At 42.7% G+C, this 26,135-nt stretch overlaps 2 protein-coding genes and 1 non-coding gene across 4 annotated transcripts in view; 1 reads left to right on the forward strand and 2 right to left on the reverse strand.

Annotated features, from left to right (window-relative positions):
* Positions 1–6,214: 6,214 nt before the first annotated feature.
* Positions 6,215–13,253, reverse strand: ppdpfb (pancreatic progenitor cell differentiation and proliferation factor b). Its single transcript, XM_056273452.1, has 5 exons — positions 13,082–13,253; positions 12,073–12,165; positions 10,762–10,839; positions 7,512–7,611; positions 6,215–6,703 (listed from the first exon to the last, which is right to left on the reverse strand). The coding sequence occupies exons 2-5, from the start codon at positions 12,125–12,127 to the stop codon at positions 6,589–6,591; spliced, it is 348 nt and encodes a 115-aa protein (XP_056129427.1). The 5' UTR covers positions 12,128–12,165; positions 13,082–13,253; the 3' UTR covers positions 6,215–6,588.
* A 676-nt stretch (positions 13,254–13,929) lies between these two features.
* On the forward strand, positions 13,930–14,001 carry trnae-cuc (transfer RNA glutamic acid (anticodon CUC)). Its single transcript has one exon. It is a non-coding gene; the product is annotated as a tRNA-Glu (tRNA).
* A 2,651-nt stretch (positions 14,002–16,652) lies between these two features.
* The window catches only part of tpd52l2b (tpd52 like 2b), a 52,669-nt gene continuing 43,186 nt past the window's right edge, over positions 16,653–26,135 (reverse strand). For both annotated transcript variants that reach the window (XM_056273198.1, XM_056273197.1), the window contains 3 exons: positions 25,313–25,414; positions 20,846–20,894; positions 16,653–20,498 (listed from right to left, as the gene is read on the reverse strand). In XM_056273198.1, the coding sequence (XP_056129173.1) occupies positions 20,412–20,498; positions 20,846–20,894; positions 25,313–25,414 (238 nt within the window). In that variant the 3' untranslated portion in view covers positions 16,653–20,411. The remainder of the gene's footprint in view (positions 20,499–20,845; positions 20,895–25,312; positions 25,415–26,135) is intronic.

The raw sequence follows: 26,135 nt of genomic DNA on the forward strand, positions 1-26,135 counted from the left end.
CCAAAGTTCTCCATCTTGATTCAAACCGCATTTAAGTGAAGCGTGTATTTCCGTTGAAATCGCAGCTCTATTCTTCTCCAGTTCAGCTTTCAGGTCAGAGAGTAGAGTTGGTTACTTCAGGTGCAGCTACAGCGGCCATTGTTAGCTTAGCTGCTGGCATGTCAGGGTCCATGGTCGAAGTTTTTCCTTTCTGGGCACCAGTCTTACTTTTGCCGGACATTATCCAGAGTTAGATGTGGCCTGTTCCTACAATGCTAAGTGCATTCAAGGTTTACTGACAGTGTGTATAAAAGGAATTTAAGAAGTCGCTCAGGAGCTGCTCTCTGTTCATCCACTTCTCTCAGTCGCCATACCGGAAGTCCCCAGTTTAATCATTTTACATATTAGCCTAACACAAACAATACAAATTAGCAGATTGTGTTTTTTTTAACTAATGGGTCGTTGATCAGCAAACACGTTGTGCCATTCCGCCCCTGCTTTAAGTATCACAGCAAGAGTTCAACAAAAACAGTCATCTTTGGGATTGTATGCTTAATAATCTAAAGAGAGGGTGGGCTTGTGGGCACTTACGATCTTCTGAAGCGTCACAAGCGTTGGATCTCAGAAACCCACCAAGCAATATAAAAAGTTTGCCTTAACATGCATTTGCCATCTTGCTCGTTTGTCTTGTGGCATGACCTGTTCACTCCTCGTTATTGGTTGCTTGTACTGATTTGTGAATTGATGGTTTTTCTGGTATTAATTGTTCAGGATGAACATGTTAGATGAACGTCTGAAATGTAAAACGAAACCTGGCACCTAGACATTTCAGACGCTGTATAATTTGTGATATTGGGCTATACAAATAAAATTGACTTGCATCCATTTTTTTTCTCCATTGCCATTAGAGTGCCAGCTCTGTATCTGACTTTTAAAACTGATCCAATCTGATCCTCAAATGATCCTGTTGTTAGTTTAGACAGCACAGAGAAATAATCCGGATCGGAAAACTTTGCTTGCATTGTTGCAAGAAAAAAATGAAAAGAGGGCAGAGAGAGAGAGCTGTAAAGGGAATGAAGAGGAAGAAGGATAATGGAAGGGTGGGTGGGTATTAGAGACAGAGAGGGAGGTGGGGAGAGTAGGAGATGACAGAGAGAAGTGAGTTGAGAAAGGCTGATCGGGACAGCGGTAGAGGGGAAATAAGACCCTTCCTGTCCCCCTTTTAGTGAACCTCCAGGCACCCAGTGACCTGGAAAAAGTGCAGCGTGGGGGAACAGAGCCAGCTCTTCAAATGGAGCCACAGAACAAATCCCCTTTTCAACCTTTCAGCTCCATCATGCAGAGGCCATTTTGAGCATCAGCCATTGTTTGTTTTTCCTCAGCGTGTTCGCCGCTGTTCCATAGAGACGGACAGAGAGAGAGACGGAGGGGTGAATAGAGGGACAGTCACGCTTACACAATCCCATTCTACAGTGAGGAAAATCCCTGTGTCAGGATTTGTGGCAGCCTTTGGTCAGCAAAGAGATTTCTCTCCCCATGTTACAAAGTGTAGGACTAGATAACTTTTGAACCTGAAAAGAAACAAGAGAGTTTGCATTATCGGGCAGCTGTAAAACTGCAAAACACTGAAAAGGAACGGGAATTTGCTTTGTGCTTTGTCATGGAATTAACCCCCCCTAGCTTGTGTGTGTGTGTGTGTGTGTGTGTGTGTGTGTGTGTGTGTGTGTGTGTGTGTGTGTGTGTGTGTGTGTGTGTGTGTGTGAGAGAGAGAGAGAGAGAGAGAGAGACAGCGAGAGAGAGCAAGAGAGAGAGACAGAAACGGGGAAGAGTGAGAGAGAGAGAGAGAGAGAGAGAGAGAGAGAGAGAGAGAGAGAGAGAGAGAGAGAGAGAGAGAGAGAGAGAGAGAGAGAGAGACCTAGCTTGGATCCCATCGGCTATTGTCTGACAATTTAATGACAATTGTTTAAATATATTTAAATATATGTGCATATATGTGTGTGTCTATATATATATATATATATATATATATATATATATATATATATATATATATATATATATATATATATATACACTACCGTTCAAAAGTTTGGGATCACCCAAACAATTTTGTGTTTTCCATGAAAAGTCACACTTATTCACCACCATATGTTGTGAAATGAATAGAAAATAGAGTCAAGACATTGACAAGGTTAGAAATAATGATTTGTATTTGAAATAAGATTTTTTTTACATCAAACTTTGCTTTCGTCAAAGAATCCTCCATTTGCAGCAATTACAGCATTGCAGACCTTTGGCATTCTAGCTGTTAATTTGTTGAGGTAATCTGGAGAAATTGCACCCCACGCTTCCAGAAGCAGCTCCCACAAGTTGGATTGGTTGGATGGGCACTTCTTTGAGCAGATTGAGTTTCTGGAGCATCACATTTGTGGGGTCAATTAAACGCTCAAAATGGCCAGAAAAAGAGAACTTTCATCTGAAACTCGACAGTCTATTCTTGTTCTTAGAAATGAAGGCTATTCCATGCGAGAAATTGCTAAGAAATTGAAGATTTCCTACACCGGTGTGTACTACTCCCTTCAGAGGACAGCACAAACAGGCTCTAACCAGAGTAGAAAAAGAAGTGGGAGGCCGCGTTGCACAACTGAGCGAGAAGATAAGTACATTAGAGTCTCTAGTTTGAGAAACAGACGCCTCACAGGTCCCCAACTGGCATCTTCATTAAATAGTACCTGTTAGAGCCTGTTTGTGCTGTCCTCTGAAGGGAGTAGTACACACCGGTGTAGGAAATCTTCAATTTCTTAGCAATTTCTCGCATGGAATAGCCTTCATTTCTAAGAACAAGAATAGACTGTCGAGTTTCAGATGAAAGTTCTCTTTTTCTGGCCATTTTGAGCGTTTAATTGACCCCACAAATGTGATGCTCCAGAAACTCAATCTGCTCAAAGAAGTGCCCATCCAACCAATCCAGCTTGTGGGAGCTGCTTCTGGAAGCGTGGGGTGCAGTTTCTCCAGATTACCTCAACAAATTAACAGCTAGAATGCCAAAGGTCTGCAATGCTGTAATTGCTGCAAATGGAGGATTCTTTGACGAAAGCAAAGTTTGATGTAAAAAAAATCTTATTTCAAATACAAATCATTATTTCTAACCTTGTCAATGTCTTGACTCTATTTTCTATTCATTTCACAACATATGGTGGTGAATAAGTGTGACTTTTCATGGAAAACACAAAATTGTTTGGGTGATCCCAAACTTTTGAACGGTAGTGTATATATATATATATATATACTCACACACACACACACTGTTTCTAGAGATAAGAGAGAAAGAGTAACTAGATGGAGAGAGAGAAAGCGAGTACTTGGCTGCTTCAACAGCAGTATCAGAGGATCAAATGTAATCTAAATTAATCTGCACTGGTTTTGACTGACAGAGGTGTGTGCATGTGTGTGTGCAAGTTTGTGCATGTGTGCATGTGGTACATGTGCTCAGACGCCTTTCAACAAGCAATCTTGAAACACTTTTCCATGCCATAAGTACATGGCGTTTTCAGTCCACTAATCCTATATATTTCAAACGTTTATTCAGGGAAGGTTGACAAAGCATGCCTTGCTCATTTACCACAACACTGCACCACTCTCCTAGTAATGACAACATTCTCTTGTGGGAGCTGCTCGGCCAGCTCTACTGAAAGCAGCTAATAGCTTTCACATCTGCATTTTTTCCCAACACTATAAAGTAGAGCTGCAGATCCTTTGCAAAGGCAACTCCAACACTTAAACTGAAAGCTTACAAACGTGCAGATTTTTACATTTTATATATAAAAAAAGTAATTTTAGATACTTTCCATTGTTGGTATGTTTAAAATAACTGTGAATCCATGCATATCCAAATAGTGACACCTTTGTAGTTGTTTGATTTAAAGGTTTCTGTCTTTCCTGATAAGGATGGTAATGTGCACAGTGTTGTCACCATAGCAGCCACATGCTGAGGATGCAAGGCAGGCAGGATCAGGTTTAAAGAAGGGGAGTTGCTCTGGATACCAAGTGGATATGGCAGAACAAGCCAGCAGATTACTGCACCAACATCTGAAACCTGGATTCAACTATGCTTTAGTCTGGTGGGGGGATGGTGCCGACATGACACCACTATTGCTTCATTTCAAATGGATATCTGGGATTTTAGTAGAAGAAGCAGAAGCAGCAGCAGCAGCAGCAGCAGCAGCAGCAGCAGCAGCAGCAGCAGCAGCAGCAGCAGCAGCAGCAGCAGCAGCAGCAGCAGCAGCAGCTGTTCTTGTTCCCTGAAGGGAAACACCATCACTGGCAACATGCAACACAGTCTCACCATAGGTGTCAGTAAGACGTTAAATAAAGTGATCTTACTGGTTGACAGAGACAAAACCCAGTCACTGAGGACGCACAAGCCAGTGCATTCTTAGTGCTGGTCCCAAGCCCGGATAAATGGGGAGGGTTGTGTCAGGAAAGGCATCCGGCGCAAAAACCTTTGCTAAACCAAATATGTGGATCATAAATCAGATTTCCATACCAGATCGGTCGAGGCCAACGACCACCACTGGTACTGTTGGCCAGCAGGGTGCTGGTGGAAACTGTGCTACTGGTGGGTGAAGGAGAAGGAGAGGGGGAAGGCATGTCCAGAGGCAGCAGGAGAGGAGGAAGGGTAAGAGTGTGGGGGTGAGAGTTGGAACTTTGAATGTTGGCACTATTACTAGTGAAGAGAGAGAGCTGGCTGAATGATGGAGAGAAGGAAGTAGGTATACTGCATGTGCAAGAGACCAAGTGGAAGGGGAGTAAGGCCAGGAGCATCGGAGGAGGGTTCAAACTCTTCTACCATGGTGTGGATGGGAGGAGAAATGGGGTAGGGATAATTCTGCAGGAAGAGTGTCGAGTGTATTGGAGGTAAAGAGAGGGTCAGACAGAGTGATGAGTATGAAGCTGGAAATCGTAGGTGTGATGAGGAGGGTTATAAGCCCCACAAGTTGGGTGTGAGGTGGAAGAGAAAGAAGAATTCTGGAGTTGAGTTGGATGAAACGGTGGAGAGTGTACCCGAGGAGGAGAGAGTGGTGACTGGAGCGGACTTCAATGGGCATGTTGGTGAAGGGAACAGAGGTGATGTGTAGGTGTGGTGTCAAGGAGAGGAACGTGGAAGGACAGATGGTGGTGGATTTTGCAAAAAGGATGGCAATGGCTGTGGTGAATACATATTTCAAGAACAGGGAGGAGGAACACAAGGTAATGTATGAGAGTGGAGGAAAGTGACAGAAACAAGATTGAGAGACAAGGCTCATTAAAAATAAAAAAAGTCATGTTAAGATAATGGCCTTTAGACAGAAGAGTCAATTTTAAGGGGTGAAGCATGTTAGATATGTTGCTTCTATAATTTTTGATACACCATTTGTTTCATGTGAAAAACCCGTCAAGTCTTACTCCTTGCCAATGTAAAAACACTGTTGATTCCAACAGGTTTCAACAACTTGTACAGGATGAGACACACAATAGGTGCAGTTAGATCTTGGGAGCCAAAAAAAAAATTCCCAAAATATATTCGCAAGTCATTTGTGCGCGAATGCCGTAGATTTCAGTAATGATCCCACCTCCAACCAAACTGGCTGGTGTAGTTTTGGGTTGAAATGCAGACCCGCACGCACACACACACACACACACACACACACACACACACACACACACACACACACACACACACACACACACACACACACACACACACAAACTCTCTATGGCACGCGGCTGAGAAACACTGAAGTAGGAGCAGAAGTAGCTCAGATACAATCTGGAGTTCGTTTCCGAACAGGCGGTTGCATAACTCCTGACTTGGGAAGAAGAGAACATCCAGTACGACTAACTCAATGTTTTCCTTAGAATAATAACCGCACAATGCAATCCAAACTGCGCCCCGACAAACAACCACATTCAACCTCATGTCCTTGCATATGCAATTTACGTCTGCAGTTGCGGATGAATCAGCAACACAGGACGGGATGAGGGGTGACCACAGCGAGCCGGTTTGAGTTGAACGAAATGTCCTGTATTTCATAACTGGTGATAAACACAAGAGAAAAAAAAGCTACCTTTTTCAAAAGACTTGTGCCGTAAACAACGGGTGACTGTTTGCAACTGTTAAATGATCACTTCCAAGTTATCCTTTCAACTGTAGGCAACATAAACACAACAACAAATGACTCAGAAAAAAGGTAAATCAGGCTGCATGAGTATTTATTGCATCTGCAATCACAGAGTGAAAATATCTTGAAAAAACGGTATGTGTATCCACCAGTGTGTCTATACACCACAGTGTTACAGATGGTACAAATGTAAATAAACAAAAACAAGTAGCTTATCAGTTGCATCAGTATTTTTATTCCTTTTTATTTGTTTTTTTTTTGTCAATAAAAAACGGTTACAAAAAAAACATGTAAGGCAGCCTACACTACAATGACACAAAATGGAAGTAAAAAAAAAAAAAAACCTAATAAACTTAAGGTTGTAAACGGGACATCCTCCCGTCACCTAGCGTTGGTCGTTGGTTCGACACCCCGAGGTGCGGAATGGAACAGGATGGGTTGGGCGGCATCAGGAAGAGGTGGGGCTTCCTGACTCGCTGGTCTCGCTTGCCTGGCGCTGCATCACCATCTCCCTGGCAACGCAGGTGATCTGACCATTCGTCACCGCACCTGGGACCCCCGCCCTACAGGTAAAGAAAAGACAGATGTATTGGCTATAGCAAAAACTTAATTATTATATTTAAAAAGTGAGTGAGTGTGTGTGGGGGTGTGTGTATTGCAAAGCTGTGCCCCAAGTTGACAGCTGAGATAACACGAGAACACTCAAATCTAACGTTCTTACTCCATAGAGACCCAAAACGTATTTGAACTGAATGGGAATACGTTAGTGGCCAGACAGCTGTATGGAAAGCTGGTTTGGTGGAGAGCCAACACGAGGGCTGGGCCTCCCCTGAAGACTGCACGCTATTTCAGGCTTTACTGACCTAGATTCTTATGCAGGTTAGGAAAGAGCGCCAAGTGGAAAAATACAACTACGAGCTATACCGTACACAATGTCGCTTACCATGAACTTTTCAAAAGTAAATCCTTCGAACAGGTAGTGCAGTGAGTGATGAGGAAACTAAGTGCCTTGAACGAGTATAACTGCCAGACAACTGGATAAAAGTTTCTGGTGGATCTTTGGGATACTGAAGCATATGCAGATTGTAATCTATTAGCAGTACCGAGAATGGGCACCTTAGTAGAAGTTCGACACAAATCCAACCATTTTCGAAGCCTATCAACCTACAATCAGGCTCGTTTCCCTTGAGGTTTCAGTGAGAACCAGAGTGCATTTATTTATTTATTTATTTTTAAATCAGCAAAACTTAAAATGCTTTCTATTTTCTGATCGTGTTACGATGATACATTGTCAAACTTTCAGAATTGACAATGGTCATGAAAAGAGCCCAGCACCATCACTGGCTGGTACCAGTCGGTATCTATACTCACTTCTGCTGTGCCTCCTCGGTCAAGGTGGTCATCCCTGGTTGGTTCTGCTTCCCAAAGAAGAAACTGGACCACCAGTGGCCAGAGTCCTGCTTGGGGAGACCTGGGAGAAGAGGGGAGACGAGGCAAGGGTCAGGCTGGGAACACAACACTCCGGCTGTGTTTGCACAAATCTGATCCGTTTTTCAAATCCAATCTTATTGGCCGACCATCCACACTATTATTTGCAAGTGGCTGGCTTGGAATCATGTATTTAGGCATTAATTTGTTTGGCAAATCTGCATGGCTTGCTACAACAACGATGTAGGCATGTGCACACTGGCTAGCAGCATGTCTTTCCAATGACTGAGTCCAGCAAGCTATGGCGTGCCACATGAAGCATGAGACAATGTCAGTTATGGAGGAGAATGGACTGAGGCATTGCCTCCCACCATGAAAGCTGACTTGTTATCTCTGCATTTGACCATGAAAAGCTCTTCACCTGGTTCTCCAACACATGTCTGTTCCATGGTTTGTTGTAAAATGAGAGACATCAACAAAAAACTTGATATGCATAGCCATTAGTTGACAAGCTTTCAGTGGGGTCTCACAAAGGCACACGTGAAAGATGAATGCAGAGGCTTAGTCTACTCATTCTCCCCTAGTTACAGAAGCATTTCTCTATTGGTTACGAATGCATGACTGCTTCTGATATGCAGAATTACAATATCGTTACAATGTTAATGTCCATTCAAGGTAGTTGTGTTTGAATTAAATTCAGTCGTATATAGTGCTACGCCATGTATAACTAGGAGCAACAGGGGTAGTTAAGTGGTGTCTGATGTTTCAATAGCCAGTGGTGACTCAGGATTCTCCCTCTCCCTGAACTGGATCTTTGCCAAACTCAACACTGCAACACCTCATTCAACCTCTGATCCACTAATGCCACCAGGAACCCTTTCCCTTCCAGCCAGTTATATATAGGGGCTGTGTGCCAAACGTAGTTACTAGGGCGAGTTTCTCAAAAAGAAAAAAAAAAGTTCCCTTGTGCTGTTCAAACAACAGCACAAGGTAGACAGAAAGCAGAGGACTTTCCTAGCCAACAAGCAGTTTAGCTGGTATCGCTTAGTCAAATTAGCTTCTATGAAATAACAGTAGGATGAAGCGATTCGACAAAAAGAAGTCATGTACAGAGGTGTGTGTGCATACGCCAGGTTTCCCCTTTCAAATGTGTTACGCAGTATCTTAGTTGTGTGTGTGTGTGGGGGGGCTGTGTGCCTAATTCAGCACAGTGACACCATTACACAGTTGACCCAGTAGTTATAAACTACAGTGACTCAAACTTGACCCTGTATGTCACTCCAGACCAACTGCCAATTCATGCCAATTCAAAAGGCTGCTCTGAAAATAACGGCTAAACTAGGATTACTGGTCAGGTCAGTAGACTTCAACTGGTGCTGCAGGGAACACTCGTGTACCATATAGTAGTTGAGTGCATGTGTGCATGACAAAGATACTTCAATCAGTGTTGATTTGTGAGCAGCAGAACCCTCGATAAGGGGACCACACCCCTGCTATTTTTCCAAACATAATTCAATATAAAAAAATGTTAAAAGTCTTCCAAATACATAAAAAAACCACATGGATTTAGCAGTCAAGACTGACTGAAAATCACAGGTGTGACTGTACAGTGAGTGTCTGTAGTGAATATGGGTATTACAAAAAGTTACACAAGTGTTGCTCCCCAAGGCTGACTCAACCCCGACAATCTTAAACCACATGGACACAGACCGTGAGAGGCAGTGAACGTTCTTCGACCAGACGCTTAAATTTTTTTTTTTTAAATTAGCTATTGGACTACATAAGCCGCTCATACTTGGGGCTTTCAGCCTAGTCTCTCTGGTTCAAAGCACTGGTCAAACTGCATACTGAGTCGGTTATGTTAGCAAGACCTGCAAACATATAGAACTGATAAGCACGGCAGGCTGGCTACACAACGGTGTGGACTCTGTACTGCATGTAACAATGCTGTATTTGTATGGTAAACTCCGTTCTTGACTACGGATTGCACAAGCTGTACTGTCAACACTCACGCTCATTCAACTGACTAAGGCGGAAAATGGCAAAAAATAAATCTTGGGCGGTTGGGAGTGAATAATAATGGAACGGAGTAATGGCATTCCCTGTGCAATGCCAAAATCCATCTGCTCTTAAGTTAAATTGTCTATTTAGATCTTATTACTGCATCCCTACAAAAATCACCCCTGCTGGTACCTCCATTATTTTGAAGGCAGACCATCAACTTGAGCTTAATCTAAGAACACCACATAGTCGAACGCCACACCAAGTCGCGAATGGTGTTTTTTTAACCTCCAGCTTAAAAAAAAAGTCACTTTTGAAAGTAAAGGCCAATTGCCATGTACTCTATGCATGCAAGAAGCCGACGAAACATGCACAGGATTTTTGCTCCAAGTTTATTTTCTTGGATTGGCATGTGTCAAAATACATTTGTGAAGGATATATGTCATATTATTCCCTACAAAGATTTTACAAAAGATATATCATTGTCTCTTCAGTGTCAAACGCTTCACGTTCCAATAAAACATTACTATTTATTAAACCTTTTCCCCCTAGGGTGGATGTCTCTGTAGCCTATTTTGTTTACTGTCCTGTCAGCACTGTCTATCCATATATAATACACGGAGGAAATACACAAAATACTATTCATTATCTTTAAAACCTCATTGATCACTACGTGACCATGCTGCTGAATCTCTTTCTCAATGTAGCATCTGCTATATTTTCCATTTTTATACCAATACTCTTGATCCACTCTGCTTTTATATGTTAATATACATCTATTTATTCTATTCTACCTTACAGGCACCAAGTACATCAGTTTAGTCGAGTTCTTTATATTTTGTATATTCCCTAGAGTTTTTTTGCTTCTTATTCTTGCGTATTTTTGATATTGTGTAAATCATAGATTTTGTATATTTGTGATATTGTGCCTTCAGATTATGCAATCTGTAATGACGCTTTAATTTTCCCCGGGAATCGATCCATCCATCTATCTGATCTAACTTAAGTACAAAAACACAGCAAATAACACCAAACCTTGCTGTTTGCGCGTCTGCCATGTGATGTGACTTCCAGCCGGACATAGCACACACACACAGTGGATATTAGCCTTTAGGATGGACCAAACACTCATTCTGAATGTTTTACAACCAGTCTGCCCACATTTGTTCCTCAGCTATAGACAAACACACACCTGGATGGTGAGGGATGACCTCTCCGGTGTACTCCGAACTGCCACAAGAGCTGCTGCTGGAAGTTGAGCCGATGCGCCCTGCAGGAGAGGGATGAAGGCGAGAGGGAGGAGAAAAGGAGCAAGGGAGAGATGGTTGGGATAGAAGGAGAAGGAGGGACATGAAGGTGGATAGAGCAAATCATGTTAGATTTTAATTACTGTCCTCTAAAGAATGCAACATTATACAAGCATTGCATAGGGGGAATGTACTTTTGTTGATAGCAAAAATAGACTAATAATGCTACTATTAAAATAAATTGCCTGAAAAAACTACTTTCAGGACCTAAAAACCACATAATTTCCCTTTTATGTAAGATACATTTGAGGGACTGGTTCCTAGAACTCGAAGAATAATTTAAATGGTATTCTGTATTGCTAATGCATAATCTTTTGAGTGCCTAGTCATCTCAAATGAGCGAGTGCTGGACCTGCACCACTAAAATCCATTTGCTTTCAGTTATGCAACCAAATGTTGAGGAGAAACTCTAAAGGCTTTACACTGAACTTGATCTGATTTGCTGAGACAGGTTAATTGCCACGTGAAAGACTTGGGGGAACCAAGATGCACATAAAATGAGTCAACATACACTCACTCACACACACAAAGCACTGGATGTGATCAATCACCTAATGAACTGACTCAAAACAGGAAACGGCTTGTTAAGCCCCTTCCACACACACCCACCCACCCACCCACACACACACACACACACACACAAGTATTGTTAGACTTTTAATATTTTGTTATTGCCTAATAATGAACTGTGCTATTACTCATTTCAGAAGAATCGATAATTACCTTCACTAACTGGATATACTTGTAAATCTGAGACTGAAGCTGGTACTTCGTAGGCAAGCGGCCATTGCTGGAACGATTTACATGCAACCAGTTGTGAGACTGGCTTTGTGGCTCTGAATCTAAACTCATTGAACTTACCATTTGCAAAATAATGAAAATAATGATTGTCAGCTAGTGATCCATCAGTGCTTTTGTAACTGTCCACCTGCTACATCTCTCTATGAAACCACGCTAAGACCCACGGGGAGCCGTTTTAATGCAATGTGCAATACAAAGCTTAGTAAAAAGTCAAAGCTAAAAGACAGGTAATTACAGGTCACCACTACATTACGATCAATAGCACAAGTCAAATGACAACGCCGATGTGACCTGAAGTTTAAAATAACCCATAAAGGTTTCGGAACTGAAATTTTAAAATGTTGCGTTGTCTGACAAAACACGTCAATTGGTGGCGAGTTGTTGCAGAAACTCACTCCGGTAGTAGTCGGTGGTCGCCACGAGAGATCCGCCTGCTGGAATAGCTGCCATGCTAATGTTGGTGGCTGAATGCTGTACTTGATGGAAACCTAAAGGGAAGAAGATGGACAGAAACAGGACGGAGAAGGAGAGACTTGAAGAGCAGGCTAAAAACAGATGGAGCCCGGTGAATTGCTGACCCGCAAGCACAAAGTATAGAAACGCAAAAGAATAATATTTAGCCCGGTCAGAAATGTGTGTCTGTTGCTATGTCGACATATTTCACAGCATCCCAGACTGACCACCATTGCATTTAATGATCACTTAACATAATCTTCATATTCACTGGGGAAAAAAACAACAACATCGACCTCCAAAAAAACGTGCAGAGAATGTGAAAGGGGTTTAAATTTACTCGACATCATTGACAAGACTTGCATTTTAACTTGACTGCTTTCTGTCTGAGTAGGGTGACAGGATATCAGCGGCTGCCAGATGAACGTCACGTCAGTCTGGCGTGTATGTTAACCCTGTTTACGAGAAGCAGCCGCGACTGCGACAAACAACGATGGCACGTTTATCATGACAGCCACATCCAACACGGAGATGGCTTGATAAATACGTGAACTCAGTGGGCGAAAATATTCGAGGATGCCGATCGTCCTACCAGGACTTAAACTGCAGTCTGCCACATATCTCAACTGAGTAAATGGCGACTCATTAGAAAAAAAGGAAAATTTGACATTGACGTTAACCCTCTAGTTATCTTTAAATCGCTTCGACGGCACTGGCAGACGCACATTAGTTACATCACCGATCAAATGTAAGGGGGGTGGTGTGGGGTGGGGGGTCCCATTTGTATTTACAGTTTCAAGTCACCAGCATCCTAACAAAGATAGCCATCTCGTGCTGAAGCTAACCACCTCAAGAGCAACCGCTAGCATAAGCTACTGGCGTCTTTAGCTCTCCTGCCCACCGCCCCATTAGCAAAATACCACCATTTTCCTCCTCGACATCAACTCTTACCTTTTAGTGACCCAGACGTGCTTGATGTTCAGTAGCACCCAATACAACTCTGTCGGCGAGGCTGCGGGGGGGGAGTAAACGCTAGGCGACGGGGCCCATTTGAAAATAAGTTTTGGGTAAATATAACCCTCCAAGGTCCGCAAGGATTTCGATGCTGTTTTTCTGTGCCAAAATGAAGGACCCGTCTGGGTTTATATAGCCAGCGTGGTGACGTCACTGTCGCTCCGGACAGACTGGGCGGGCCGACAATGGGGAGCGTACGATCCAAATGTCGGCACGGTTTCTCCCCCTGGCTTCATGTTTTGTCTTTTCCTCTGTGGGTGGGAAATAACTCCGTTTTAACACACGACAGGGTTGTCTACTGTTGTTAGGTGGTTTATTCACACGCAAGTACCCTATACATCACTCGACGGAGAACGTGACTCAAGTCTTTGGAAAATCGTGGCTAGAAGGGCACAGATAGAAATCAGAGAAAGTGGGAATAGAGAATATTTCATTCGGATTTTCATCTGGTTCGTTTTCTGTTATTCGTCCGGCTGTCCCGCCCGAGTGCTCCATGAGAGGCAACAGCGAGCTGTAGCGATCTATTATAAGACAAACTAGGGATGTCAAAACCACGAACGCTTTGTAGTTGGTCAATTCGTGACTGGCTGTGAAGATGTTGCTGCAACAGTTTCTGCTAACAGTTACCTTACGATGGTTTGAGGCAAAGCTTAATAGGTGTTTATAAGGTTCTTCGCAAGTCAGCTGTTGCCGAAAATGGAAGGAATTCAATCTTTATTGTTAACGTAGAACCAAGCCCACAGATTCATTATAAACATATAAGCTTTTTTTTTCAACGTCGCAGCTCCCTGGTGGTCTAGTGGTTAGGATTCGGCGCTCTCACCGCCGCGGCCCGGGTTCGATTCCCGGTCAGGGAACTTCGCTTTTTTTCCCCTTTGGCTCAAGTTTAGTTTGTTCGACCTATAACACTGAAATGTAAAAACTCGTGTAATCTTGTACCTTTTTTCTTCTTCCAGGAAACCTGAAAAATACGCAAAACCGAATCCAAACCCAAATTCCCAAAGTAATCCCCTGAAAGAACAACAGCGACATCTTCTGGTCAAGGAGGTTCATTGTCAGTAAACTACCTCCAGGTGGAAGAATGGTCCTCCTAAAAGGGTCCATTTCCAAAAAGCAGATTACCCATTTGAAGCTTTACATTAGTGTCTATAAAGTATAGAGCAGGGGTCCCCAACCTTTTTTTTTTTTTGCACCGCGGACCGGTTTAATATTGACAATATTTTGGCGGACCGGGGGTGGGTTAATAACGACCGGAATATAGGTTAGGCTTACAAGTCAATAGTATCATAACATTTAAAGTAACGCTTGGATATTAAGTCTGTGAATGTTCTCATTCATCCAGGTCATGGTTATCCAAAGGAGTTGAATCAAGTGCAACTGGACTTGGTATATATCCGTGAAGACGTTTCGCCTCTCATCCAAGAGGCTTCATCAGTTCGTGCCTTTCTGACTAGACCAAGCTAGTGTGACTGGCTGGTGATGAAACTCAAGATATTTAGCCTCTTTGACAGAGGAGGAGGTCTGCGACACCACCTATCTTCCAGTTACAATGCCGTCCTTTCATCGCTACCCAGGAGACTCAAAAGCTTAGCCTCCAAGAACAACAGTCGGTCAGTAACGGCTCCAATGACTCATGACCACTGAATGGAGCACTAACGAAGTCGAAACTAACACCTCCAACGAATGTCGTTGATAAACATCGGAACACAAAAGAGCCATTGACATCAATAGCTCTGATAACGACTCCAAAGAGGATAAATATCTGAGTTTCTTCACCAGCCAGTCAGACTAGCTTGGTCTAGTCAGAAAGGCACGAACTGAGGAAGCCTCTTGGGTGAGAGGCGAAACGTCTTCACGGATATATACCAAGTCCAGTTGCACTTGATTCAGTTTGGATATTAAACATACAGCACATATTTTCCTCGCATCAACATAACATACATATAATATTGCGAGTCGCCAATTTCATCAATTCTCCTTGAAAGTGTGGCAGCTGAAAGAGGAACCTTAGCCACCTTGTTAGCTGCAGCTTCCCCCAACAGTTCACGGCACATGACCTCGCAGCAGGCAGAATCGCCGATAGTGAAAGGCTTCTGGGCCTTAGTATTGTAGCGAATTCGGTGGACAACGCAACCACAGGAAGTGCCGCGGCCGGGAAGCGAACCTGTATCGCCCGCACCGCAGGAGACATCATTAACCGCTCGACTAAAGGGTCAGACCCGCGAGCCAGCGGCCAGCGTGTCTTCTTATCCATGCACGTTACACTACCCCCTTCTCCTTCGGGAAGCGCGTCCCCGCGCTTAAGCATATTAGCTCTTTCACGCCTCAGGGCGCCTACGCTTCCGATGGCCTTACGGTCGCTCCATCCCACTTCTGACACCAATGTAGCGAATTCGGGGGACAACCCAACCAACAGGAACTGCCGCGGCCGGGAAACGAACCCGTATCGCCCGCACCGCAGGAGACATCGCTAACCACTAGACTAAAGGGTCAGACCCACGAAACCATGCACGTTACAGTATAGAACTGACCAGCCGCTAAGTGCGACGCTCTCAGAGCAGCAGCGTGTGTAGAGCTGGTGGCTCTCAGCACGCGCTTCTGTTCCGCTTGCTCGCGTTGTTTTCGCTCCAAGAACCGCACGGGTTTGCCTTTAAGTGCAGGGTGCTTGGACTCAAAGTGCCGAGGCAGTTTTGAGGGCTTCACGCCTCATCAGACAGCTTGTCTCCACATGTCACACACAGGGGGCTCGGAGCATGCGAGTCACCGGTCACAATAAAGCCGTATTTTAGGTAAGACTCGTCCTATTTCCTTTTTTTTTTTTGGTCTCGGCCTCTGCTGTCTCTGCGTTATCATCATCATCATTACACCTTTTATCTCCCCTACCTCTTCCGAAGAAACTCTCAAGCGACGTTTGTTTTCGCTTTTTTGACCGGTACTCGTGGTAGCTAGCTGGCTGCTAGTGGCGAGTCGATTGGGTGCGTTGCTAAAAAGAAAAAAGTTACCATTGGTCTGCCGTGTGCCACGTGAACGCGTGACTAAAGTACGTCATTGTACACGCTTCAAGTATCCGTTTCAAATTAAAAGCCCTATAGCGTAAGACGGCCCCGGGCTTTCATTTGACTATTGTATGTCATACTGTAGCGAATTCAGGGGGCAGCCCGGGAACCTCCACAACCGGGACGCGAACCGGCGTTTCCTACACCACAAGCGACAACGTTAACCAGTCGACTAAAGGGTCCGAGCTGTTTGTTAAGGACCAACGTGTCTACTTATCAATGCACGTTACACTATTGTTTCCTTGCGGCCCGCTAGCAAATGCTTTACGGCCCGGCGCCGGTCCGTAAAGGTGACTGAGGAACCCTGGTATAGCGCATCCAGCCGGTTATAAAAGAAATAAAAATAGGATCAAATTATTCGCCGTGTACAATTAAAAGAAACTCAACGATGTTTTCATGTTGCGCCGTCAACCATTTCAGAAAATAAAAAACCTGTTCATATTTGCTCATGTGAACCACTATGAAACGGGTTTCATTTAAAGGAATGCTTTATTGATATCCAAACACATACAACAAAACAAAATGTCTTTCATTTACTCACTGCTGTCCTCCAAATCTGATCCCTTTTGATATTCTACATCAACTAGGCCAAAGACCTAAGTAAAGCTATAGTATGACCTCTAACAATCTCCCATCCTCTGCAATGGCCAGCATTAAATATGCCGTTTGTTTTGCTTCTCATTGGCACCCAAAAACAAAAGTAGGCTACAATTACTACCCTTTAGGCTTAATCCACCATCAGATTCTTAACTTTGTATATGCAGCATGCCACACGCGCAAAAACAGTCAGGCTTAAGAAATCACTTCATCACAGTGTTCAGTCTTTAAAGTGACCCGCCATTAAAACTAGTGGGGGGAAATGCCAGTGAGGAGAGAAGTCCCACCATGTTTCCGACATAATTTTACACTTGTTTCAAAAAAAGGGACTTTGGAGTGAAAATGCATTGCTAGTCAAATTCCTTCATCCCCCCCCCCCCACTTATTTTAGACCAATGCCAAATGAAGTGACTCATTTCAGTCTGACTTTTCTTGCAGCGCGTTTCTGCATCTTCATCTTGCTGCAGCATAAAGATTCAGTGAAGGGAAAACAGAGGTTTTGTAACAGGTACATAAATCTTGGCAAAATTCAACTGATGGCAACTGTAATATACAAACAATAATCCCTCTCAAACTCCTCCTCACCCAAAAAGGAAGAAGCCAAAAGATAAAAAGTATCTAAATACCACATCTACCAGCAATAGTAATTCCAGAAGAAACAACACAAACACAATGGAAACAAAACAAAGAAAAAGGAAACACTTGGGTGGTGATAGTGACATCTTTGCAGCAGTCTCAGTTGGAGATTCTGTTTGACTGGAACAGTTTACTTACATCATGTACTTCTCAGTTCAGAGCCCGCTATATTTTGTCTGATATGGTAATCCTACTTCCACTTGGGGCGATAGTTTTAAATTTGCTGCCACTTTAAAGCATTTGACTTGGAGGAGCAAAATGACTGGGGTGGAAATATGGCTATTACAGACCACTGCCTCGAAAATGTTGCAGAACCCGTTGTATAACCCAACAATTTGAGAAACAGTACTTGTTAAAGTAATATTGATCATGTAAATGTGGAGTCCTTCGTTTCTTGCACCAAGTTATCCCCTGCTCCAACATCCAACCATGTCAGACACCTTAGAGCCTGTTGCCCTTGTATCGCCAACCTTGGACAGAAACAGAAGGCAGAGAGTGAGCGTCCCATCTCTTGAAAAACACAGAAAAAAAAAATATTGTAACTTCATTGGTTATTAAAAAAAAAGTGACTGTGCTACCATCATATTTACCGCTTTATAAGGTTTTAATGTCACTATTTTGTTTTTTTTGTTGGCCAAGTTGTAAGTTACAAAACTTAAATATATTATATTAGGTGTTCATTTTGTGTTTGTGCATGCGAGCGTGGAGGCAGGCCAAGAGGCAGGCCAAGTCCACGGAGGCGAGTAGGACATTGGCAAAGGGTGACTACGTTTGGCTGAACACCAGACTGTAAAATCAGGTGATGTTTGCATTCAGGGAGTGTTTGTATATGTGTGTGTGTCTGCGTGCATTGAGTGACACCCATGTATGAGCCGTGTTTGACTGGCTTCTGCAAATTATTTTTCCTCGTTTAAAAAAAAAAAGAAGAAAAAAAAAAGATGAAAATTCAGCCTTCGGGGGGGAAAAATGACCTGCTTTAAAGAAACATGAACATTTTAATATGTTGTGAAGAACACAAAGTTAGACTTCCGTCATCTTCACACCTTGACCTAGTACAATGATATAGGTCAAAGATCAGGTTTGAAAGAAGTAAATAAGGGCCTCAGTGTGTGTGTGTGTGTGTGTGTGTGTCCGCGCGTGTTGTAGCTTGAATTTTTTCACCATGGCAGCAAACATTTTTTTTCCAGTTGACAGTTTTAGATGCAAGTAGCAAGCTACTGACCCTACACATCAAGACATGCTAATCCCTTCCTTCCTTCCTTACTTCTATTGACCTTATCTATACAACTTTAGGAGACAGAAACAGAAAAGGGAAATACTTTCTACAAGGTAAACCATGATAAACTGATGAAATGCTTAAAATGAGTAAGGCCAATAGAGAAGCATCAACATTCGCCAAGTAGTGTACACAGCAAAGCATCATCTCATATTGGGGTTGTGTTAAAAAAGGGGGCAACTGCAGCCAAACCAGGGTTACAAATTCCCCATTTAAGTAGTCTGAACGAACGTGTTCTTTAACCCTTTGGGTGCACTTGGGGTTGCACCGCCTCTTTTTTTTTTCTCTCACCCGAAACCAATTGTAATCCAACTTCTACCTTTTTCTGACTGGAATTGGTGCCCAAATGGGTACAAAACAGCTGCAGGACTATCTACATGTCTAAAGTTGGTTTCAAACTCAAGACTAAAACATTTCTTCGACTTCATAGAAATGCCAAAAGTAAATCTCCATCAGGGGAACACCCTCCCTTTAAGTCTCAAGAAAAGGCTTGTCATGTCAGTGAAACTGACCCATAGTGTGCCTTTGTATTCCCTGTATCTTAAGTCTCACCATCCCCGTTTACCTACCAACCCGGTAACTGCCTGCGTCAACAGCATCAGGTACAATAGAGTTTATTCATATAGATTTATACATAGATAAAAGTTATGTAAAAACATTATGCAAAGCAGTGTAAAATAGTTTATAATACAAAATGGGTTTTTCCCCTCCCATGTCCTGTGGCGTTGTGTAACACGAGACCGTGGTCATCATGGCGGCGTGGTGAGTGTTTTACAGATGAGATGAGATATGCACGTGTGTAGCAGTAGCAGGCCTAAGGTTTCTTCTTGTACGGGTCCCTCATCTACAGTCAAACCCCAAAATGTCTCTATACAAAACTGATGGCAGTAGGCTTCTGGCACCTGATCTCTGGAGCTGCACAGAACACGAATGCACAGAGCAGAGCTGATAGAATAGGCATGAGTAAATATTATTTCACTTATTTATATGGACAGACAAGCTGCTTATAATTTTCAAATCCTATAAATATCCTGGATTCTGTAACTGTGCATTAAGACCCCAAATTTTTTTCTCATCTTTGTTTTTTACTGGCTTCCTATAGAAAATATCATTCAACGACCCTGGGTTGCACGAGAATACAGTTCTCTTTAGGATCTCAGGGTGATTAAGCTAAGGAGCCCACTGACATGTTAATGTTTTCAATGCCTTTGTTTAACCAGGCGACTTAACAACAACCTGGTTACGAAAATGTGTAAAGGCCAAGCTTGCTGATTTGACACAGGTGGGACCTAACCAAGGAGGAAGTAGATGCAGAAGGTGGTGTTGTGACGAGGTGGTAGGGAGGCAAGGTCTATAAATTACTCCGGTATAGACAACAATGACAAAACAAAGTTTTGTTTACAACAACATGAAGGTGAAGTGACTGTGGGACCAGCAGTCAATAATTTTTATTTTTGGGACATGCTTGTCTCGTGACGTGCTGGTCCTAAGTCATCCTATAATAGGTGGGTGGGTCGGGGGGTTGTTGTTTAATCCTGCCTGTCAACCTCGTTATTTATAGACCTTGGTGGAAGGGAGGGGGGAGTTGATTGAGTGATGAGTTGTGGAGGTGAAAGGTCAAAAGGCGAATGTTTGAGGCGATAACAGTACAGTCTTGGGTCGTGAGGAAGGAGGCAGAGGGGGTTAAGGAGGCAAGGTGCATTCAGAAGGGTGCTTTGTCCTGAGCAGGGCTGGAGTCGGTCGGAGAGCCGTTGGCCTCTCCATTTCCTCTGGCTCCAACCACCTTGTACTGAAAACACATTTAAAAATAGATGGACATGGACACACAGGTAGCCAGACAGACAGGTAGAAAACACAAGAGAGCCAACAGAATATTATTAATTCTTCTCATAAGCGTACCTTACACAAATACACAGGCATGCACAACCACTGAGTGAGTTTTTTCTTTTTTTAATCAAATAAACTTCACCAATGTGTTGTTTATGTATGATACCAGGGAAAACTGGTGGAAAATGGAAGTGGAAGAAAATGCTAAAAATGACAAAAGGCCTGGGCTCAAGCTGTAAAATCATCACAGGAGGAAGTGAGTGTGGCGAGTGTGTGTATGAATGTGTTTAGTATTTGTGGATGCCTCACCTTGAGGTTTCCAACTCTGTCTTCAAATGATTTGAAGGTTGCAGAATTCCTACAGCACAGAAACAGAGTTACACTCATAGAAACCACAGCTCACACCAAGAAGTGAGGTGGTAAATCAAAAATTAAAAACAGACATATCAAATATGAACTCCAGCTGGTGAGCACAACACAAAAAAACAAGCATTTTTTTCCCAAATAACCTCCATTTATACAATGGACACTATAACACGTTTACTATACTTAACCTGTTTTTGCAGAATGTAAAGCCATCAGTACAAATAAACTGACTTAGCGTCACTAGTTTGGATTATTTCTAAACAGGTGTTGAACTGAACTGAGGAAACTAATGTGAAGCAGGTTTATTTCAGTTACAACCATGGAATAGCATGGCATCTTTCATTCCCTTTAGGGGCAAGACATGCTTTCTAAAGCAGGGACCACAATACCTGCTTGAGACAAACCCATCAGCTTTTAGCTTCTATCAGCTCATTATCAAACAGAGACTGTAGGACACAATCTGTCTGACTGATCCTTCAAATAACACATGAAAATGGAGGGAAACCCTAGGCTTGGGATGTAGTCTTTATCCATGCCCCCCCCCCCATGCATTAAAGGCCTGAACTAACTTGTATTCCTTTTTTTGAGGGGAAGGGAGCATTTTTGCTCTGCTACAATGGCAAGCATTCACCAGATACTGACATCTTAAGTTTTTTTTTTGTGTCGTTACATAATAGTTGAAAACATCATCCAGCTGGTAAAATAAAATCAGATATAACAACATACAAGGGTGGAATAAGTAAAATCAAGACTCAATGTTTGATGTTACAGTGAAAGCTGGCCCTGCAGAAGAGGAGGAACTGTGAGCAGAATTGCGTGTTACTTTACCTCATGGCTGGCATACTTATCGAGTGGCGAATGGAATAGTTGCTACTTTGTGAGCATTAAGGAAGAGGGACACAGAAGTGCAAGTGTTAGACAGAGAGCAAGCAGAGGCTCTCGCACACAAACAAATACACACACACACACACACACACACACACACACAGTAGAGCTTTGATGCCCTCTACTGACGTTAACGTGTCAATGCAGTACAGACACACCCTCACACCAATACTCAAAAGCAGGAGTGCACAGTAATGTTGAGTGATAATCCCATTTACTCTGCTTGGTACTGAGATCAATATCATGAGGGATTTACATCCCGCTGACCATTTTCAGCTTGAGTTGTCATTCTGGAGAAATGAAACGTGTCTTCTGAAATTATGATGTGAATATTAATTATCATGCCGCTCTACACACTGCATGCCTACACACAGTTATGGCTGCCAAAAATGAGGAACAAGGGTGCCTTCAGTGGTAAATAACTGGCATTTAATATGTCGCTTCATTTCTTACTCATTGAATAAACTACTAATATATAGATGAGATTAAAAGTTAGGGTTAGGAGACAAGTTTTAGACATTCTATTCTATTAATTAGTCCACCTGAGAAACAACATATGCATTACACCATGCACTGGGAAGAGAATATTTCAGAAAAGTCCCCATGAATGAACAAAAATAGGAGCTGCAAGGTTTTACAAACAAGGGTTTTTTCTAAAAAAAAAAAAAAAAAAGGAAACCAAACAAGATATTCTGAGCAAACGCGACAGGATGCAAGGTTTTAATATTTAAAGCAAGGCGGGCCATAAAAATGACAGAGCTTAACCCCAGGGCTCTAAAACAAGCCTTAAAAACATCAGTCTCTCTCCTCCATTGACAACTTTAAGCCTACGTAACTTTTAATACAGCTCTTAGCTGTTACGAGATACCAGGTTAGCCTTACCCAAAGGAATTTGAGAAAGGTAGAGCTCTGTGGACCAACCCAATGCAGCAAGGAGAAACAAAAAAGAGAAAGGGTAAGCTAAAAGCAGCAACATTAGGGCACAAAAGAAAGGCACAACACTGCTAAAGCTCACACAGACACACTTCAAATGGGACACAGCAAGGCAGGGATGTAGTAAATTTATCAGGAACAACGTTCTTCAAGTAAAGAAACAGTTTTGAAGGGTGGGACTGATGGGTGGATGCAGTGTTTCCTCTGTAATCACTTGGCAGTGGTAAGCGAAAGTAATGACAAAGAGGGATTACCAAATATATACAAGAATGTGAAGCCACGTTAGGATGTGGGGGGTGTCCCTCAACATACAAGGTTTATTTGTTATTGCCACCTGTATAATTAATTCATTTAAACTCACATCAGGAGGAACCACGTTGATAATTTATCCCTCTTAACAGGGCTCGAAATTAACGATGTCCCGATGTCCCGGGGACCATAAAAAATCCTACTGGGACACAAATATATTTTGTCTGGGACAATTTCGGGACAGTGAAAAAAAATGTCAAAGTAAACTTCGAAATAGGTGTTATTTGCAAAGTCATTAATTATGAGTATCTAGACGTTACTTTGTCGTTTGAATAATTTAATAAAAATGTGTGAACGGCGAAACTACAGAAGGCTTACATTCTTGCGGCACCTCACGATAGGGCAGTCAATCGCCTGTTCGTGCAAATCATAGAATGCATTCTACGTCATCCACCCTGCCAGTGGCTGCTGCTTGACTCGCGCCAATGCAACATTCATAGAGCCAGAGCGATAGACCATCATCAATGACAGTTAAAAGAAGAAGAAGAAAGAAATGCTGAGGTGGTTGAATAAACAGCCCCCTGATGCAAGCCCCAATACTGCCGACTCCCTAAACGACTGCCAACTCCCAAAACTAATATTCATATGTTTAATAAAAGAATAAGTATTTTAAACTTATGGTGGACCGGAGTCCATGGTGTGATGATTAAGTGACAAAAAAGGATCAAATTATATGTATTCTGCATAATTGGGGGGGGTGACGACAAGAATTAAAATTTGGGACACTGTTGGTTATATCCGGGACAATACAAAGTAGAATTTGGGACAGTTGTGGGACACTGAGGAAAAAAGTTAATTTCGAGCCCTGCCTCTTAAATGAAGTTTTTGGTTTGGCCCTACCCACTGTTTTTCACCACTAACTTTGGTGGTCTGATCAATACATTCAATGATGATTTGGGGGAACATCAAATTACTTCATTGTTTCTTGTGAGCTTGCGATTTTATTTTATTTATTTTTTTCTGTGTACACAAAGACCAGTTAACCAGGGAACATTTGAGGAGGCTTTTCCCAATTTGTCTTGTCATGCCCCACTTACACATTTATATTCTTTTTAGGGAGCCAGCAGTAGGGTGACAAAATAAACCGCCCATCAGGACCCAAAAGTTAAGACCCCCTGCAACTGCTGAATCAATTCGGGTAACAGTGTGGATGGATGGATGGATGGATGGAGAGGAGGAAAGAGGAGCTGGGGGTTTGACAAGGTAGGAAAAGTGCTGAAACATGCCATCAATCAGAGAAAGAGGCAGATGAACAACAGTTGTAGGAATGCACACACCTCTGCTGGCACACTCGGCCCCACTCCCTGCTTCTCACACATCACCCAAAGAGCTAAAGTTAATGTGAGACTATGGAAATTACTAGGTGACTGTAGAAAAGAGGGAATGAGTGAGTGACTTAGTAAAGACTAGAGAATTAGCGGTTCTCTGTTGAAACATGCAGGAAGAGTTAGTTAAATATTCTAATTCATGTCTACTCTCAAGATGTTTTATACACATTCATTCTGACTGAAAGCCAGACTCTAGTCCACCACAGACAAAGATCTAGGGTCAGCTTTGCAAGTGACCAACTACTGATTAAGAATAGAAGGGAGGCGCTAAAAGCTGATTCTTAGTGAGCACAAAAAAGGGACTTTGGACATACGAGAACAAAATAAGGAGTAGACAGTTTTGTCACAGCAGAGCGGAGCTAGTTTTCACTCAAACTCAAATATTGAAAAAAAAAAATCACAGAAAGTTGAATCAGTTCATCTGGACACAACGTTTATTGGGAGAAACATTTCAACACTTCTCTAAGTGACTTCTTCAGTCTGAGACTGTCTGACTTCTTCAGTCTGAGACTGAAGCATTCTCAAGCTGAAGACACTTAGATGAGTTATGAAACATGTCTCCCAATAAATGTTGTGTCCAGATGAACTGATTCAACTTTGTGATTTCCTTGCCTGGATTATTGAGCATGCATCAACAGTTAAAAAACTGCATGAAAATGATACAATTTAAATTCAGAAGACAGTTCTCTGTCCTCCACAGGAAAGACAGAGGCAAATTACAAGACAGCACTCTGGGCGCTGGTAGGGCTTTAGTGACTTGCTCTTGAACAAGAGGTGTGTGTGTGTCGATGCCTGTGTCATATTACCTGATATAATCAAATTACCATATATGCGTTTGTGTGTGTTACATCAAACTGGATTTCTGTCTAGTTCTGCTTTAACACTGTCCACTCCCCATTTCCTACTCCAACCTAGAGCAGGTGTGACCTGCATTTTGGCTCTGCTATTCCCGTACCTCATGTCTCCCAGTTTCCTGCTGATGGCGGTGCCCACTGTGGAGAAGGCTGCACTGGTCGTCTGTCCTGCCTTGGAAAGAGTCTCCTGAGTCTTCTTATACCTGTTGGGAAGTGGGGTGGAGTTAAGTATAAGATCTTCACCACAGTAAACAAAAGACATAGACCAATACCCTCTTCTTATGCCTTCAACCCCATTCCAAAAGAACGATGCGTTCACCAGAGGTTAGTATGAAAACATTACACCAGCACCTGAACAGGTTAATAGAGAAATTTGAAATGTAGACACAGAAACCTTAGATCAACCAGCCATTTTATCAGGTAGATTTTTTTAGCTTGAGTGCTGCATATTAACCACAACTTTTTTTCCCTCAATATTTCCTGTTCAATCGACTTGGGCGCTGTACAAAAGTCTTGTAATGGCAGGAAAAACATTGGTTTGTCTGTCTGTGTGTGCATGTATTTGCCTTCTCCCGGTAGACGAAAAAAAGGGTGGTTTGTCGCCAAGTTCCAACACCGGAGAAGGGGAGAAAACATGTGCCTGGCGGGGTTCTGCACTCTACTGAGTGCACTTCTCTAGTTAACCTTTGTAATAACTGGTTTTTCTTCATAACCTTAGCTAATACTTTACACCCTCAAAGCTTCCTGTGGTAGCAGGAAAATGGGAAATGGAAAGCACTAGTATCCCCGTTTAACATTCCATGAGTGCAATCCTGACCCAAGAGTTTTGCCAGTAGGAATCAATGCATATGTATACTGGGTTGTGAAGCTAAAAAGGTTGACTAAACTGTTTTAAATTATGATTGGCTGTTTGCCAGAGTGGTT

This window comes from Lampris incognitus, chromosome 2, assembly GCF_029633865.1.
Source record: "Lampris incognitus isolate fLamInc1 chromosome 2, fLamInc1.hap2, whole genome shotgun sequence".
Lineage (NCBI taxonomy): Eukaryota > Metazoa > Chordata > Actinopteri > Lampriformes > Lampridae > Lampris > Lampris incognitus.

Excerpts from the sequence above, each read along its gene's own strand:
- ppdpfb (XM_056273452.1), bottom strand. The coding sequence starts at position 12,127 with ATGGCAGCTATTCCAGCAGGCGGATCTCTCGTGGCGACCACCGACTAC. Across the intron at positions 10,840-12,072 it reads GACCACCGACTACTACCGGA|GGCGCATCGGCTCAACTTCC; the intron begins GTGAGTTTCTGC and ends CCTCTCCTGCAG. Across the intron at positions 6,704-7,511 it reads ACCGAGGAGGCACAGCAGAA|GGCGGGGGTCCCAGGTGCGG; the intron begins GTGAGTATAGAT and ends CTTTACCTGTAG.